Here is a 13,695-nt window from a genome sequence, read left to right on the forward strand (position 1 = left end):
TCTTCAATTTAAAACATTTACACTAATGGATACCACAAAATCTTATGTTATACTTGATGAAAGTATGAATAAACTCTTAAGTATTAGTGAATCTATTGTTTTGATGGGATACGCATTCTACGAAACTAGTTTCAACGATCCAACCGTCAAACATGTTTGTATATACTTCGAGATCGCATACACCAAAAATTGAAAAAAATAAACATTCAGAGATCAAGTAACGGGACAAAACTTTTCGACGGTTATCAACGAAAAATCACGATTTAATGGTTATTTTAACTCTAATTTTGATGATTTTTTACAGATACACTCATTGACCCTATATGAATATAATGAATGAACTCGATCTTGAATTTAAAATATTTACATTAATGGATACCACAAAATCTTATATTATACTTAATGAAAGTATAAATAAACTTTTAAGTGTTAGCGAATCTATCGTTTTGATGGGATACGCATTCTACGAAACTAATTTCAACGATCCAACCGTCAAACTTGTTTGTATATACTTCGAGATCGCATACACCAAAAATTGCAAAAAACAAACATTCAGAGATCGAGTAACGGGACAAAACTTTTCGACGGTTATCAACGAAAAATCACGATTTAACGGTTATTTTAACTCCGATTTTGATGACTTTTTACAGCTACACTCTTTGACCATATATGAATACAATGAATAAATTCGATCTTCAATTTAAAATATTTACACTAGAGGAAGAAATCGGGATGCAATATTGGCTGCTTGCCTGTACATTTGCTTGTCGTCAAGAAGACAAGTGTAAAGAGTAGAGCTTATGATTTTTTTTTAACATGTGGATGCTTTCCGAATCATCTTTACTTTTGTGTATGAGCTTCTCTGAACCTGTGAGGTTCAAACAGAAATTTGCTCTGCCGCCAAAGGAGCCACAAAGAAGAAAATTGGCCGAGCAAAAGAATACATAGTAAAATAACTGGGATTAGAGAATGGTCAGTTGGTGGAGATGGGAACAATACATGTTGGGGACTTTATGGTGAGAAATTTTTCGTTTTCATTTAATTCTGATTTGAAGAAAAAAAAACAACCATACACATAAATATCAGTTTTCCTAAGAAGATCCAGAAAAAGGTAGAGAAATTTGTGAAAAATGTTTTCATTCAATAATAGTCTAGTTTTACACAAGAATGGCCTCACAATCTGCCCGAACATAACCTTCATCTTCATCACCTACATAATCATCAAGTTTATAAACATCTAATGGGGCATATGACATGTAAGCATCCTCGTCAAACTTTCCCAAGTCATGGACATCATCCTCGTCAAACTTTCCCAAGTCATGGACATCATAAACATCTAATGGGCCTCACAATCTGCCCGAACATAACCTTCATCTTCATCACCTACCAATCAGACGTTTCACTCTCTCTTGAATAAAATACTTGTTTGGCCTGTGAAGCAAGAATAAATGGATCATTTTGAAATTGATTTAGACGATGCAGGTTGACCAAAGTAAATCCATCATCAACCTTAATGCCATTACTAGTATTCGCCCAATCACATTTAAATATGGGGACCCGAAACATGTAATAGTCCATCACTAGAATCTCTTGAATCACCCCAACAATACTTTCACAAACATTTTTCTCTATGTGCATGATGTCCAAATTATGCCTCAAACATAATTTCTGCAAAACAAGCAAAAATAAGCAAATTAGTTGTGAAAAAAATCATACTTTTCTTTATAGTTAAATGTTAAGTGTAATTGTCAAACCTTCCAATACGGCAAATCAAAGAAAATTGATTTCTTTTTCCATATGTTAATAGGATCACTTCCTGTTGTCTGTACACCTTTCTTTACACTCATCTTCCTTTTTGTGCCTTTTTGTGTAGTTGACTTTTTTCCCCAATCCCTTCCAGCTGCTTCGAAAGCATATAAAACTTCTTCACCTGTCAATACCCTTGGTTTTTGCCCAATATCATCATTCCCATGAAACCATTTACCCTTCTTGCGAAACTCATGAGAAGGTGGAAGAAACATATACATGCTTCTTACTAAATGGCAACCTCAAAGATCGCGTGTTAGCACCACATGCCACACAAGCAAACCTGCCCTTTGTAAAACATCCAGCCAAGTTACCATAAGCGGGATAATCACTGATTGTCCACATCAAAATAGCCCTCAAATTGAAAGTAGAATTTGTAGTTGCATCAAATACACCCACTCCTTCATTCCATAACACACATAAATCTTCTATGAGTGGTTGCAAGTAAACATCAATATCATTTCCGGGTTGTTTCTTCCCAGGAATTATTAACGTCAACATCAAATTCTCTTTCGACATGGCTAACCATGGAGGAAGATTGTATGTAACTAATATAACTGGCCAACAACTATATCTAGAGCTTAGCTGGCGGAATGGGTTTACCAAGTCTCAAGTTTCGTGGATCTGAGGCAAAATCAGGATATCTAGTGTCAATAGACTCCCATGCTGGCGAATCAACTGGATGTCGCATCTTACCATCCTGACTTTTGTTAGTATGATGCCATGTTAAGTCTTTGGCCATGTCATCATCCTTAAACATTCGCTTAAATCTTGGTATAATAGGAAAGTAGCGCAACACCTTTGCAGAAACTCCTTTGTAAATGTGATTATTACGTTTACCAACCTGCCAACGTGAAGAACCACACTTTGGACACGTCTCAAGTTGTTCAAAGTCTTTCCAAAATAAGCAGCAATCATTTACACATGCATCTATTTTCTCGAACCCTAAATCAAACACCTTAAGTAACTTCTTTGTCGAATTCATTGAATTTGGAAGTGTATTACCTTCCGGAAACATGTCCTTTAAGGCTTGGAGGAGCTCATCAAAAAGCTTATCTGTTGCACCATTTGAAGCTTTAATCTTGTATAAAACTACAGTTGCTGACAACTTTGTGTATTTCGTACAACCTTCATATAAAGGAGCTTCAGCTTCTTCAACCTTTTGTTTGAAATTCTCATCTCCAATTAGCAAGTTTGCTTTTCCAGTTCCATCATCTTCAGCCAAGACATCCCTATACATCTGATATGTTTCTGTCACGTTGGCATAGTCATGTTGTTGAAGAATAGGTTCTTGTTCACCATGGAACACCCAAGTAGTATATGAAGGATCTATTCCATTTATAACCAAGTGTTCATACACAATCGCAGGTAGTTGAAAACATTGGTTTTGACATATTATACACGGGCAAATGATCTTATCTCGATTTCCTCCATATTCTTTAGCAACTTGTACAAACTTTTGTGCACCCTCTCTGTATTCTGTTGATGGTCTGTATTATAAATAAATCTTAATCACTTTAAACAGACCCTAGTTATCAATGTCAAAAATGAAATTCATTGAGGCAGATAATATACCTCGAAAATGTTAGCCAATCTTTGTCCATTGCAATCAGATAGTTGACAATGATGGTTTCCAACGATGCTTCTCAAAAGTAATCCTAAAATAACCACAACTCACAACTTAATGGCAAAATATACTAAAATATATATATGCGCGTGTATATATGTATATTAAGGGCACCCCTTCTTACTAAACTCTAAGCACAATCTGTTCAACCAAAATTTAATCCAAATCTACTAAACTCTATGCATGTAATTAATCCCAAAACAAAAATTATATTAAAATAAGTTTGAAAACAGAAGCAAGCAAAAAAACAAAAGCAAATAGAAGATTTGATTTTGTTTGCATATAAAATTAAAAAAGTGCATGCATTCAACATCCACGTTATGAAGCCAAGAAGTGGATTGAGTTCATATCAGCCTCATCATACCCTTATCTCAATCATTACTCTTATCTAAATCCTAAATTTGTAGCAAATGCATCGAAATAACATAGTGGTACATTGTGTTGGTACAATTATATAGACACGTTATCATTGACATCCCAAAGTTTTCGTGTATACATATGAAAAAATGAAAGGAGAAAAAAGTGCAGAGCAAATACCTATCAGGAGGAGTGATATCAGAGATTTTGATGGGAGCCCAAGACATCAACATACTTCCAACACAAAGCAAGCTTCCTTCATAGTCCACACCATTCTTTGTACCTTCACCAGCAAAAATGGAAGAATTGTAATAATTAGTGCTTAAAGTGAAATTAATAAAAAATTAATTAAGGAGCAGGCAGGTACCCCCAAACTGGGCTTGAAATCAACCAAAAATTCGGACAAAAATTGAAAATCCCAGATAGAAAAAAAAAAAAAAAAAAAAAAAGCCGAAACACAACAGATTGTTTTCCCAAAATCCACCCAGACTTTGCTCGAAAGAAACAACAATCAGCAAAGGGAAACACAGAGACTCTAGTTCAAGTAAAATAAAACATTCAAACAACTCAAATCAAACATTCAAACAAAGTATATTGTCGAGGTAAGACTCACCAGGAAACCCTAGCTTTTTTGGGTAACATTTTCTTCAAAATAAATTGAAAATTTGAAGAAGGTGAGAATCGTGACGGAGAGCGAGAGAGAGAAACGAAAGGAAAAGAAAAACGGAAAATAAGAGGAAGCAGGAGCTCCAACGATGATCAAAATTCGGTCCAGAATTGAAAAAAAATATGTGAGAGAGAAAGAGCGAGAGACAAACCTGATTCGCTTGCGGAGGCTAGGGTTCCAGGCTTGAGAGAGAGCTCGAGAAATCTGTGGAAGCAAATGAAAGAGCTCTGCCTTTCCACCTTTCTTCCTTTCCCAGATGACCAATACGCGTAAATTCAGCATCATTCCCTTACCAACACGCGTCTAGCATGGACAAAACCGGCATTTTTGCACCCCAAGAACCAAAGAGAAGAACAGCTAGAGGAAAAATCCAGGGGCAAAATGGTCCACCCACTGGTCATCCACAGTCCCTTCCCGTTTGAGTTTTAGTATATATGATATCCTCCAAAATATTAAAAAAAAAAAAAAAAAAAAACATCCACCACAGGCCGATGCCGTGGTGAATTTTGAAAAGGCTGTGTGGTTGTTTGAAGTAACCACAACGAGTATATCGCGTGGTGGTTTTGATATTTCATCACGGGATTAAAAACCGTTGTAAATTATTTACTTTTAACAACGGGCCAGAATTTGACCGTGGTGAATTAATGTTATCTACCACAAGCTACATTTAACCGTGGTAATTGAATAGTTTCTACCACGAGCTGTTGATGCCCGTGATGGAATTGATGTGGTAAATATGCTGTTATGTACTAGTGAAATATAACCATGGATTTCGTGTATAAGCTTCCTCGTACACGAAATGGATTCGATGGTGTTTGGGTGATTGTAGATCGACTTACCAAGTCAGCGCACTTCATTCCAGTGAGGGAAAAGTATCCTCTGAATAAATTGGCTAAGTTGTTCATTACGAAGATTGTAAAGTATCATGGAGTTCCAGTGAATATTATTTCTGATCGAGACCCAAGATTTACTTCTAAATTTTGGGTAGCTTTTCAGGAAGCTCTTGGTACGAATTTGCTTTATAGCACTGCTTATCATCCTCAAACTGATGGGCAATCTGAGAGGACGATTCAGACGTTGGAGGATATGCTGAGATCTTCAGTGTTACAATTTGGTGATTCCTGGCATGATCGTCTGGACTTGATGGAATTTGCCTACAATAATAGTTTTCACTCGAGCATTGGTATGTCACCATTTGAGGCACTTTATGGTAGGGCATGTCGTACGCCATTGTGTTGGTCTGAGGTTGGTGAAAGAGTGTTAGAAGGCCCTGAGATTGTGGATGAGACTATCCAAAATATTCAGGTGATTAAGTCTAATCTGAAAGCAGCCCAGGATCGACAGAAGAGTTTAGCTGATCGACATGCCACTGATCGAGTGTATAATGTGGGCGATTGGGTATTTTTGAAATTGTCACCTTGGAGAGGTGTGGTATGATTTGGAGAAAGAGGAAAGCTAAGTCCGAGATACATTGGACCTTATGAGATCACTGAAAGAATTGGTGAAGTTGCCTACTGGTTGGAGTTGCCTCTGGAGTTATCTAAGGTCCATAATGTGTTCCACGTCTCTATGCTTCGACATTATATTTTTGATCCTTCGCATGTGATCCCTCCTCAACCGCTAGAGATTAATCCGGATTTGACATATGATGAGGAACCAGTCACTATCTTGGATTGGAAAGATAAGGTTCTAAGGAACAAGACGGTGAGTTTGGTGAAGGTGTTGTGGAGGAACCATTCTGTAGAAGAAGCTACTTGGGAGACAAAAGATTGAATGAGAGAGATGTACCCAAGGTTGTTATATGGGTATTAAGCGGTTTATTTGATTGTGGGAATTTCAGGGATGAAATTCTATAAGGAGGGGAGATTGTCACAACCCGTCCTGAGATTTTCTTATTAAGGACGTCAAATGTCGGATTTGCCCTTAGCGGGGGCTAAGGTACGTGTGTGTGACATTATATGGATTAATTCTATATAAGTTTTGGATTTAAATTTTAGTTTTATAAAATTTTGGTTAGGGAATTAGATGATGAAGGGTGAGGATTGGATGTTGGACCATCTAAACCCCCTACTCTCTCTCCCTTCCCGTAGCACTCTCTCTCTCTCCTCCCTCACGGCTTTCTCTCTCTCTCTCACTCTCGAAGTGTACGGACGAGACCCAAAACCATCCAAAACTCAGTGGATCGAAGCAAACAAGGTAAGATTCTTCATCCTTGTGATATTCTGAGTTGATTAGTGCTAGTTTTAGGACGTGGAACCTTCGATATCACGTGAACCCGAACCCCTCATTTTTGGTCATTGTTCATGCACACGTGAAATGTTGTGTTTCAGGGAATTCTAAGCTTATTGTGAGCTTAGTGAGGTCCCAAGGAAGCTTGGAGTGCTTCGTTTGAAGGTTTTGGACGTCGGGATCACTAGGTTCGATTTTGGCCGGTTTTGCTTGGAATTTTTCGGTGAGATTTAGTTGTTGTTGGAGCTTAAAAGTAGTGTATCGTGATTCTACATGTTTGGGGCTTCATTTTGATATAAAATACGAAGAAAATGGTTGAGAAAAGAAGGAGAACAAGGAGTTTCAAAGTTGGCCGGAAACCGGCCGCCGGAAAGTTCAGTCCGGCGAGCCGAGGTTAGGGATGATGCGCGTGGGAGCGCATGTCCCCGTACCTGTCCCGGCGCGTGGGGGCGCGTGCGGCCTCCAAAAATTTATCTAAAAATTTCTCGACGTCCGTGACGTCGAGTAGGTCGATGTGGTATATTCATATACCCAAATTGAGCATCGTATGAGAAGTTATTTCGAATTGTTGGTTATGTGTTTAAATTAACGTTTTTATAGTTGTTTCGCATATAGGTGACACCTATCCAGAGGACGAGCGTATCCAGGGACGTCACGGGGGTTACGACCCCATCAACTTACCAGTGAGTGGGCAGTTTTGTTTTCGTATTACCTATATACTACTGTTTTCCCAGAAAATGCGTTTATATGAAATTATATTTCTAGAATGCCATGCATGCATATTATGAGTTATGAATTGATAATTGATGCATATATATGTGTGAATTGGTGCCGTGGACGCACAGGTGAGTATCAGGTGAGTTTATATGGTTTATATGAATGAATGATGATGTGATTGCGTTGTGAGCTCATAAACTGCACCTTTGGTATTAGTGCTTATACTATTCACCACACCGCACGCTCGCCTTGGATCCAAGTAGGTGGATGTCGTACAGACCACTAGAGGTGGTTCCGACATGCCAGTCGTACAGACCATTAGAGGGGTTCCGACTGGTGGGTGACTTTAGATGCGTATCTAAATTCAGCCAAGCAAACAATACAAAAAAAATACAAAAACCATTAGAGGGGTTCCGACTGGTGGGTGACTTGTTTTCTTAAGACCATATCTCACTCGATATGCATCCTTTTGATGCGTATCTTATACCACTAGAAAGCCCAGATTACAAGCTACAACTTCTATGTCAGGAATAAATTCCAAAAAGGGACTCTAATAGCACGAAAAAGAGCTCCCAAATCTGAACATAAAATCACGTTTTTTTTTTTTCCTCCAATTTTGCTGCAGAAATCCCAAATTCCACAGATTCGCTAAGGCATGTTTAGGAAGCCATATCTTCTTTAATACTCATCCAAATTATGTGTATTTTATATGTTTTTGAAGCTTATGTGGCTGAATACAAGGCCCAAGCAAACAATACAAAAAAAATCATCTCCTTGTACACTAAATTCAGCCCACAAAACGGCTGAAAAAACTGAAATTTTCAAGAAATCACGAAACTAGGGTTTGTGATTTCTCTCAAACCGTGGCACATATTTGCACGAAGTTTTGAGGGAATGATTCTCACACATAGGATAACATATTTCTCAAAAGAAATCCTCAAAAAACGTAACGAATCAAAACGTGATTGTTTTTGGGTTTATGCAACCATGGTGGATATAGTGGTTCTCACAATTTACATCGAATTGTAAGGCAAGGAACAAGCCCTATGGTTTTGATACCATTGTTGGGAATTTATACTAATTATATAAGGAATTCAATATAGAACTTACCTTGCAGAATTAACGAATTATGGATCACCGTCTCGTTTCTACGAACCGTTGCACGAATCACGAAGGAAAGCGTCATCCAAGGAAGGATTCGGTTGCATCTAGCCCCGTTAGATTGCCTACATACCTTGTGTTAATGCACAGGGATCAAACTACCGTAGTTCTTAGTAGCCTCCTAATCCTAGGGCCAAGGTGATACCCTAGAAGCTAAATTAAGAGAGAAAAATATTATTGAGAGTAGAGAGCATTATCCTCTCTAGAGCTAAGAAAATTATTTATGTTGGTGTATTTTCTCCTTTCTCAGAGCCCTCTTTATATAGTGGCTAGGAGGGAAGAGAGAAAAGAGAAATGATCAATGTGAAACAAATACCACATATCGATAATACACCCTATATTGAGTGTATAAATCTTACAGACCTTTTCTTTTTTCGATTCACATCACATTGCTTATGGAAACTTGTATGCAATTATTTATTGAGTTATATATTTAACTTACGTATGAATTGGGGCATTTGGATGCAAAGCTTCTAGTATCCAACAAAGTGGTACGTTTGTCGACGCAATCTTGTGATTGAGTTGAGATAAGAAGTGGTTGTCATGTTGCCTTTAATCTATGATAACAGTATTGTTTTCTATTGTTTGCCAACTGAAAATTACGTGGAAGTTTTGTTTGATCAACACCTTTGTCTAATCATATTTCTTGAACAGAAAGCAACCACAACATTGAAGAATCACAGACAGGTTTGCATGTATATATCAATATCATTTCCATAATCAGAAATTTCACAATCTATTTTGGTCCATAATCAGGTTTGCATGTTCTTAATTTTCCTCTGTGTTTAAAAGTGTGAGTTTTCCCTTGAAAACTGTAATCCAAATTACCTAAACATCAAGAATCAGATCAATTAGTTAAATGTGAGACTTTTCACGGACTCTTTGCCATCTCATTTTTTTCAACAATATTTTATAATGTTGATAGGGAAATTAACGTTAAAGTGTGAAGTAACACTGAGTCCATATGGCGTCCCACTTGAGATTCTCCTTAGCATTTCTCTTTTAACTAATTAAAAAACTATGAAACTAAATTAATTAGAAAGGTAGTGATTTCCTAGGAGGATATATTTGTTTATCCAATGCTTGGAGGAATGTAGCCACACCTGATGGTGCTGTGTGCAACGTTATGAGGATGTAATATATACTTTAATGGCGGAGCCAGAAATTATTCTATGGTAGGCTAAGATAAAAATATTACTACGAAATCAAATGCTTTTTTTTGTTGCCTACATAAAGTAATATAATAGTAAACTCGAAGTAAAAATTTAAAGCAAGAAACTTATAGTCTATTTTCTTGGCTTCTAACCTTCAAAACTTTCAAATGAATAAAATAAATAATCGTGTATGGTATGAAAGTTTTAATTTATTACTATTAAATTATAGTATTAGTTAAAATGATTGGTTTATTTAACATTTATTAACTCTTATTTTCCGTAAAAACTGCCCTAAGATTCAAACTTTATATTTGCTACGTGAGCTATGACAATTTAATCATAAAATTACCCAAATGATTAGTGTTTTTAAACTTAAAATTTAAAACTCTCCTTATGCTATAGCCCATCGAAGCCACTTGGCTTTGCTGGTGCTATACACCCAAAAAATCATTTAGAACTTTCTTATCAGGCCCTTTTCACTAAAACTACTCCATTTTAAAGTTATACAATAAAAATGTATTTGAAAAATAAAATGTCCTGCTTATTTTAAAAGTAATGAACATCTTTTAAAAGCATCATGTAGATTGTTTCTAAAAGTTGCTTTAATAAATGGCGGAGTTGAGCACTTAATGAATATTTCCAATTCTTGTAATACCTACATTAATTTTAATAAGTGACATTATTTAACCTTCTACACTCATTTTATACCTTGGAGGACAAAGTGACAGTCACCATCTACTACTAGAAACACTAACTTTACACCACCAATGCCATTCACACCACCACCACCACCTCCATCACAACCGCCACAACCACCATTTCAACCACTATTGCTGCCACCATTGTCGCCGCCATTGTTGCCACCACCAGCACCATCACCACCATAACCATAGTCCCCATCATTACCACCACAACCGCTACAACCACCATTGCCGCTGCCCATTCTACCATTGTAACCTCTACACTCCAACCACCACACCCCACTATTGACACCATCACCATACCCTCACCTTTGTTGTTGCCATCACCACTGCCCCCACCATCACTACCACAAACTACCAACACTCCACCATCGATATCATCACCACCACCCTCGATTTTGCATCAAAATTTACCAAACATTTTTACACTCTTCTCCATACTTACAACACTTTTAAAAATACAATTTATCAAACGTTCAATTACTTTATTTGACAACTGATTATTCTTAATGCAAGACTAAAGCAGTTTTTTTGAGAAGAAACGTAACAATCCAAACTTGCACACAGAATGGAACCGGTGATGACACACCCCGTCCCGAAGGAGGGCATGCTGGCCGTCACATGAGAGTGACGTAACCATTTACACAGTTCGGAAGCTTTTAAAATACAATTATTAAAATGGAAACCCTCGAGGGTGAGTCCTACTTTTGTGATTTCTGTCAGAATACCGTTGGATTCCTCGTGGCCACCAAAACTCTGCTATCAAGAACTTGGAGGGGCGAAAAACAAAATTGAGTGGGTCAGTAAAACCAAGCTTTTCAAAAACATTTCGCCAAAAATAATTCTAACCCCTCACTGTAAAACCTGTATACTTTTCCCAGAAAATAGTATAATAACATAATACTTTTCATAAATCTCGAATCATCAATTTTTCTTTAAAACCCGAAAGTATGCCATGTTTTAATTTCGAAAACAAAATAAATGATGCATCAATGTAACAGGTGAAAAGTTGAATTAACCGGAGACCCTGCAGTTGGTCCTGTACGGTTAATTCCATAGCTCAACATCCAATCCAACCGGAGTCACCTCGATGACCTGTACGGCACTACACTGCAGATAAGTCGGAACTACCTGAAGTAGTCTGTACGACATGGATGGTGTAATAATACGCTCTAGTGCTTCTCTCATCAATCATCTGTGCACATAATCTAAGATCACCCACTAGTCGGAATCACATCTAGTAATCTATACGACTAGCATGTCGGAACCCTCACTTGGTCTGTACGACATCCACCTACTTGGATCCAAGACGAGCGTGCGGTGTGGTGAATAATATAAGCACTAACACCATGATTGCAGGTTATGAGCTATCCACAATATACACATCAACAATGCACATGAATAATATAAAACTCACCTGATACTTACCTGTGCGTCCACAGCACCAATTCACATATATGTATGCATCATATATCAATTCATGCTTTTCATATACTTCTATGCATGGCATTTCAAATCATGCTTTTCATTTAAATTCAATTTCTGGGAAAACTCAATAGTATATAGGTAATACGAAAACAAAACTGCCCACTCACCTGGAGTTCGCCCTACAACTCCCTAGCACAACTCATCAAGGCGTCATGACGATCGCCGCCTAGAACAATAATCAAATCCAACCTCAGAAATCATATCGATAGAATATAACTTATATAAAATACGTCACTACGTAGATTGATCCGAAAGATCTGCAACTCAGATTTTAAATCCATAACTTCCAGAGTCCACAATATATCTCTAGGACAACATCCTGAAATTTCATTACCATCCAACGGTCGGATCTCCGTCAATTTCCAAAACTAAGTGACGGTTAACATTTTATTTTATGAACTTACAACTCCAATTCCGGAAGATCCGTAACTCGGATTCCCAATCCGTAAGTTCCAATAATCCTCAAATATTACGTATTACAACGTATCAAAGTTTGGTGACGATCCAACGGTCGGATCGTCAATTCACATTTTCACCTAAATGCGAAAACTATAAAACGTTATTTAAAGCACCTAACCAATAATCGTAATAACTTTCTCATACGGTGCTCAATTTGGGTATATGAATATACCACATTGACCTACTCGACGTCACGGACGTCGACAAATTTTTAAAATAATTTTTTTACTGTGGCACCCGCCCCCACGCGCCAAGGAAGGCACGGGTCCACGCGCGCCCACGCGCACCTTCTTCCTTGCGAGTTCGCCGGACTGGTTTTTCTCCGGTGGCCGGATTCTGGGCATTTTTCAAATGCCTTGTTCTCCTTCGTTTCTCAACCATTTTCTTCGTATAATATATCAATTTAAAGCCCTCAACATGTAGAATCACAATATACTACTTTTAAGCTTCAAAAACAACTAAATCTCACCGGAAAAATCCAAGCAAAACCGGCCAAACTTAACCCTCGTGATCCCGACGTCCAAATCCTTCCAACGAAGCACTCCAAGCTTCCTTGGGACCTCACTAAGCTCACTATGAGCTTGGATTGTCCTAAAAATCAACCAACAAAAAGTTCATGAACAATGCCAAAATCGGTGCTTGGGATTTCGACGTGGAATCGAAAGATTTCTTACCTGAAATGGGTGTGGTTGAGTTCGTATAGTCCTCACGAGCACGATGGTACCTTCACAACCTTCGATCCGTGCTTGTAGGCTTGGTGGTGAGTGTGTCCGTACAAGTCGAGAGTGAAAGAGTGAGAGAAAGCCGTGAGGGAGGAGAGAGGCAGCACGGGGGAAGGAAAGGGTTGAGGTTGACCCGTGTGTGTGTTGTGTGGTCCAACAAAACCCACCAAAATTCCAAGTCTTTTAATTCCTTAACCAGACAAAAATACATACCAAATTTTAAATCAACCTTTAATCCAATTTAATTAATTTTCCAAAAACTTAGGAACCATGAAATGTTCAAACATATCACACACACGTACCTTAATAACCGCTAAGGGTAAATCCGTCATTTCACATTCCCGTCAAATGTATCTCCGGGACGGGCTGTGACAGGTGAAGTTCTTGTTTGTGCCCAGAGGAGGGAACCGAGCTGCAGATGATGTTGCTTCTTATTTTTGGAATTATGGACGTTGTATGGAATGAGAATATATAGGGCCAACATTTCTTTTCAACATTTTAACTACGAATGTAAACCTTTCGATTAGAATTTAATAAAATCTATTTATTGAAAAAAAAAACTTGGGCCTTTAGTATGATATATGATTCCAAATGCTTTGGATAAAAT

At 37.7% G+C, this 13,695-nt stretch overlaps 2 protein-coding genes and 1 long non-coding RNA gene across 5 annotated transcripts; all 3 read right to left on the reverse strand.

Annotated features, from left to right (window-relative positions):
- Nucleotides 1–1,150: 1,150 nt before the first annotated feature.
- On the reverse strand, nt 1,151–2,325 carry LOC126602306 (uncharacterized). The gene is made up of 5 exons (XM_050269139.1): nt 2,121–2,325; nt 1,755–2,035; nt 1,510–1,668; nt 1,388–1,431; nt 1,151–1,210 (listed from the first exon to the last, which is right to left on the reverse strand). Exons 1-5 carry the CDS (start codon nt 2,323–2,325, stop codon nt 1,207–1,209), a joined length of 693 nt encoding a protein of 230 aa, XP_050125096.1. The 3' UTR covers nt 1,151–1,206.
- On the reverse strand, nt 2,209–8,777 carry LOC126605380 (uncharacterized). Of its 3 annotated transcripts, none has more exons than XM_050272776.1 (4): nt 8,514–8,777; nt 3,971–4,073; nt 3,382–3,464; nt 2,209–3,296 (listed from the first exon to the last, which is right to left on the reverse strand). In XM_050272776.1, exons 3-4 carry the CDS (start codon nt 3,408–3,410, stop codon nt 2,381–2,383), a joined length of 945 nt encoding a protein of 314 aa, XP_050128733.1. In that variant the 5' UTR covers nt 3,411–3,464; nt 3,971–4,073; nt 8,514–8,777; the 3' UTR covers nt 2,209–2,380. The 3 variants fall into 3 exon arrangements, with proteins under 3 accessions (XP_050128733.1, XP_050128721.1, XP_050128728.1); XM_050272764.1 differs by lacking the exon at nt 8,514–8,777 and adding an exon at nt 4,609–4,857; XM_050272771.1 differs by lacking the exon at nt 8,514–8,777 and adding an exon at nt 4,404–4,857.
- A 2,187-nt stretch (nt 8,778–10,964) lies between these two features.
- On the reverse strand, nt 10,965–13,405 carry LOC126605430 (uncharacterized). Its single transcript, XR_007616953.1, has 4 exons — nt 13,391–13,405; nt 13,041–13,278; nt 12,836–12,957; nt 10,965–12,073 (listed from the first exon to the last, which is right to left on the reverse strand). It is a non-coding gene; the product is annotated as an uncharacterized LOC126605430 (long non-coding RNA).
- Between the last annotated feature and the right edge of the window lie 290 nt (nt 13,406–13,695).

The sequence above is a fragment of the Malus sylvestris genome, chromosome 2 (genome assembly GCF_916048215.2).
Source record: "Malus sylvestris chromosome 2, drMalSylv7.2, whole genome shotgun sequence".
Lineage (NCBI taxonomy): Eukaryota > Viridiplantae > Streptophyta > Magnoliopsida > Rosales > Rosaceae > Malus > Malus sylvestris.

What these genes read in the sequence shown, in the direction of transcription:
- LOC126602306 (XM_050269139.1), bottom strand. Translation starts at nt 2,325, where the DNA reads ATGTCGAAAGAGAATTTGATGTTGACGTTAATAATTCCTGGGAAGAAA. An exon ending in CAGTGATTATCCCGCTTATG is followed by an intron (nt 2,036 to 2,120) that starts GTAACTTGGCTG and finishes GTTGCCATTTAG; the next exon opens with TAAGAAGCATGTATATGTTT. An exon ending in TTGATTTGCCGTATTGGAAG is followed by an intron (nt 1,669 to 1,754) that starts GTTTGACAATTA and finishes CTTGTTTTGCAG; the next exon opens with AAATTATGTTTGAGGCATAA.
- LOC126605380 (XM_050272776.1), bottom strand. Translation starts at nt 3,410, where the DNA reads ATGGACAAAGATTGGCTAACATTTTCGAG. An exon ending in GATTGGCTAACATTTTCGAG is followed by an intron (nt 3,297 to 3,381) that starts GTATATTATCTG and finishes TTTATAATACAG; the next exon opens with ACCATCAACAGAATACAGAG.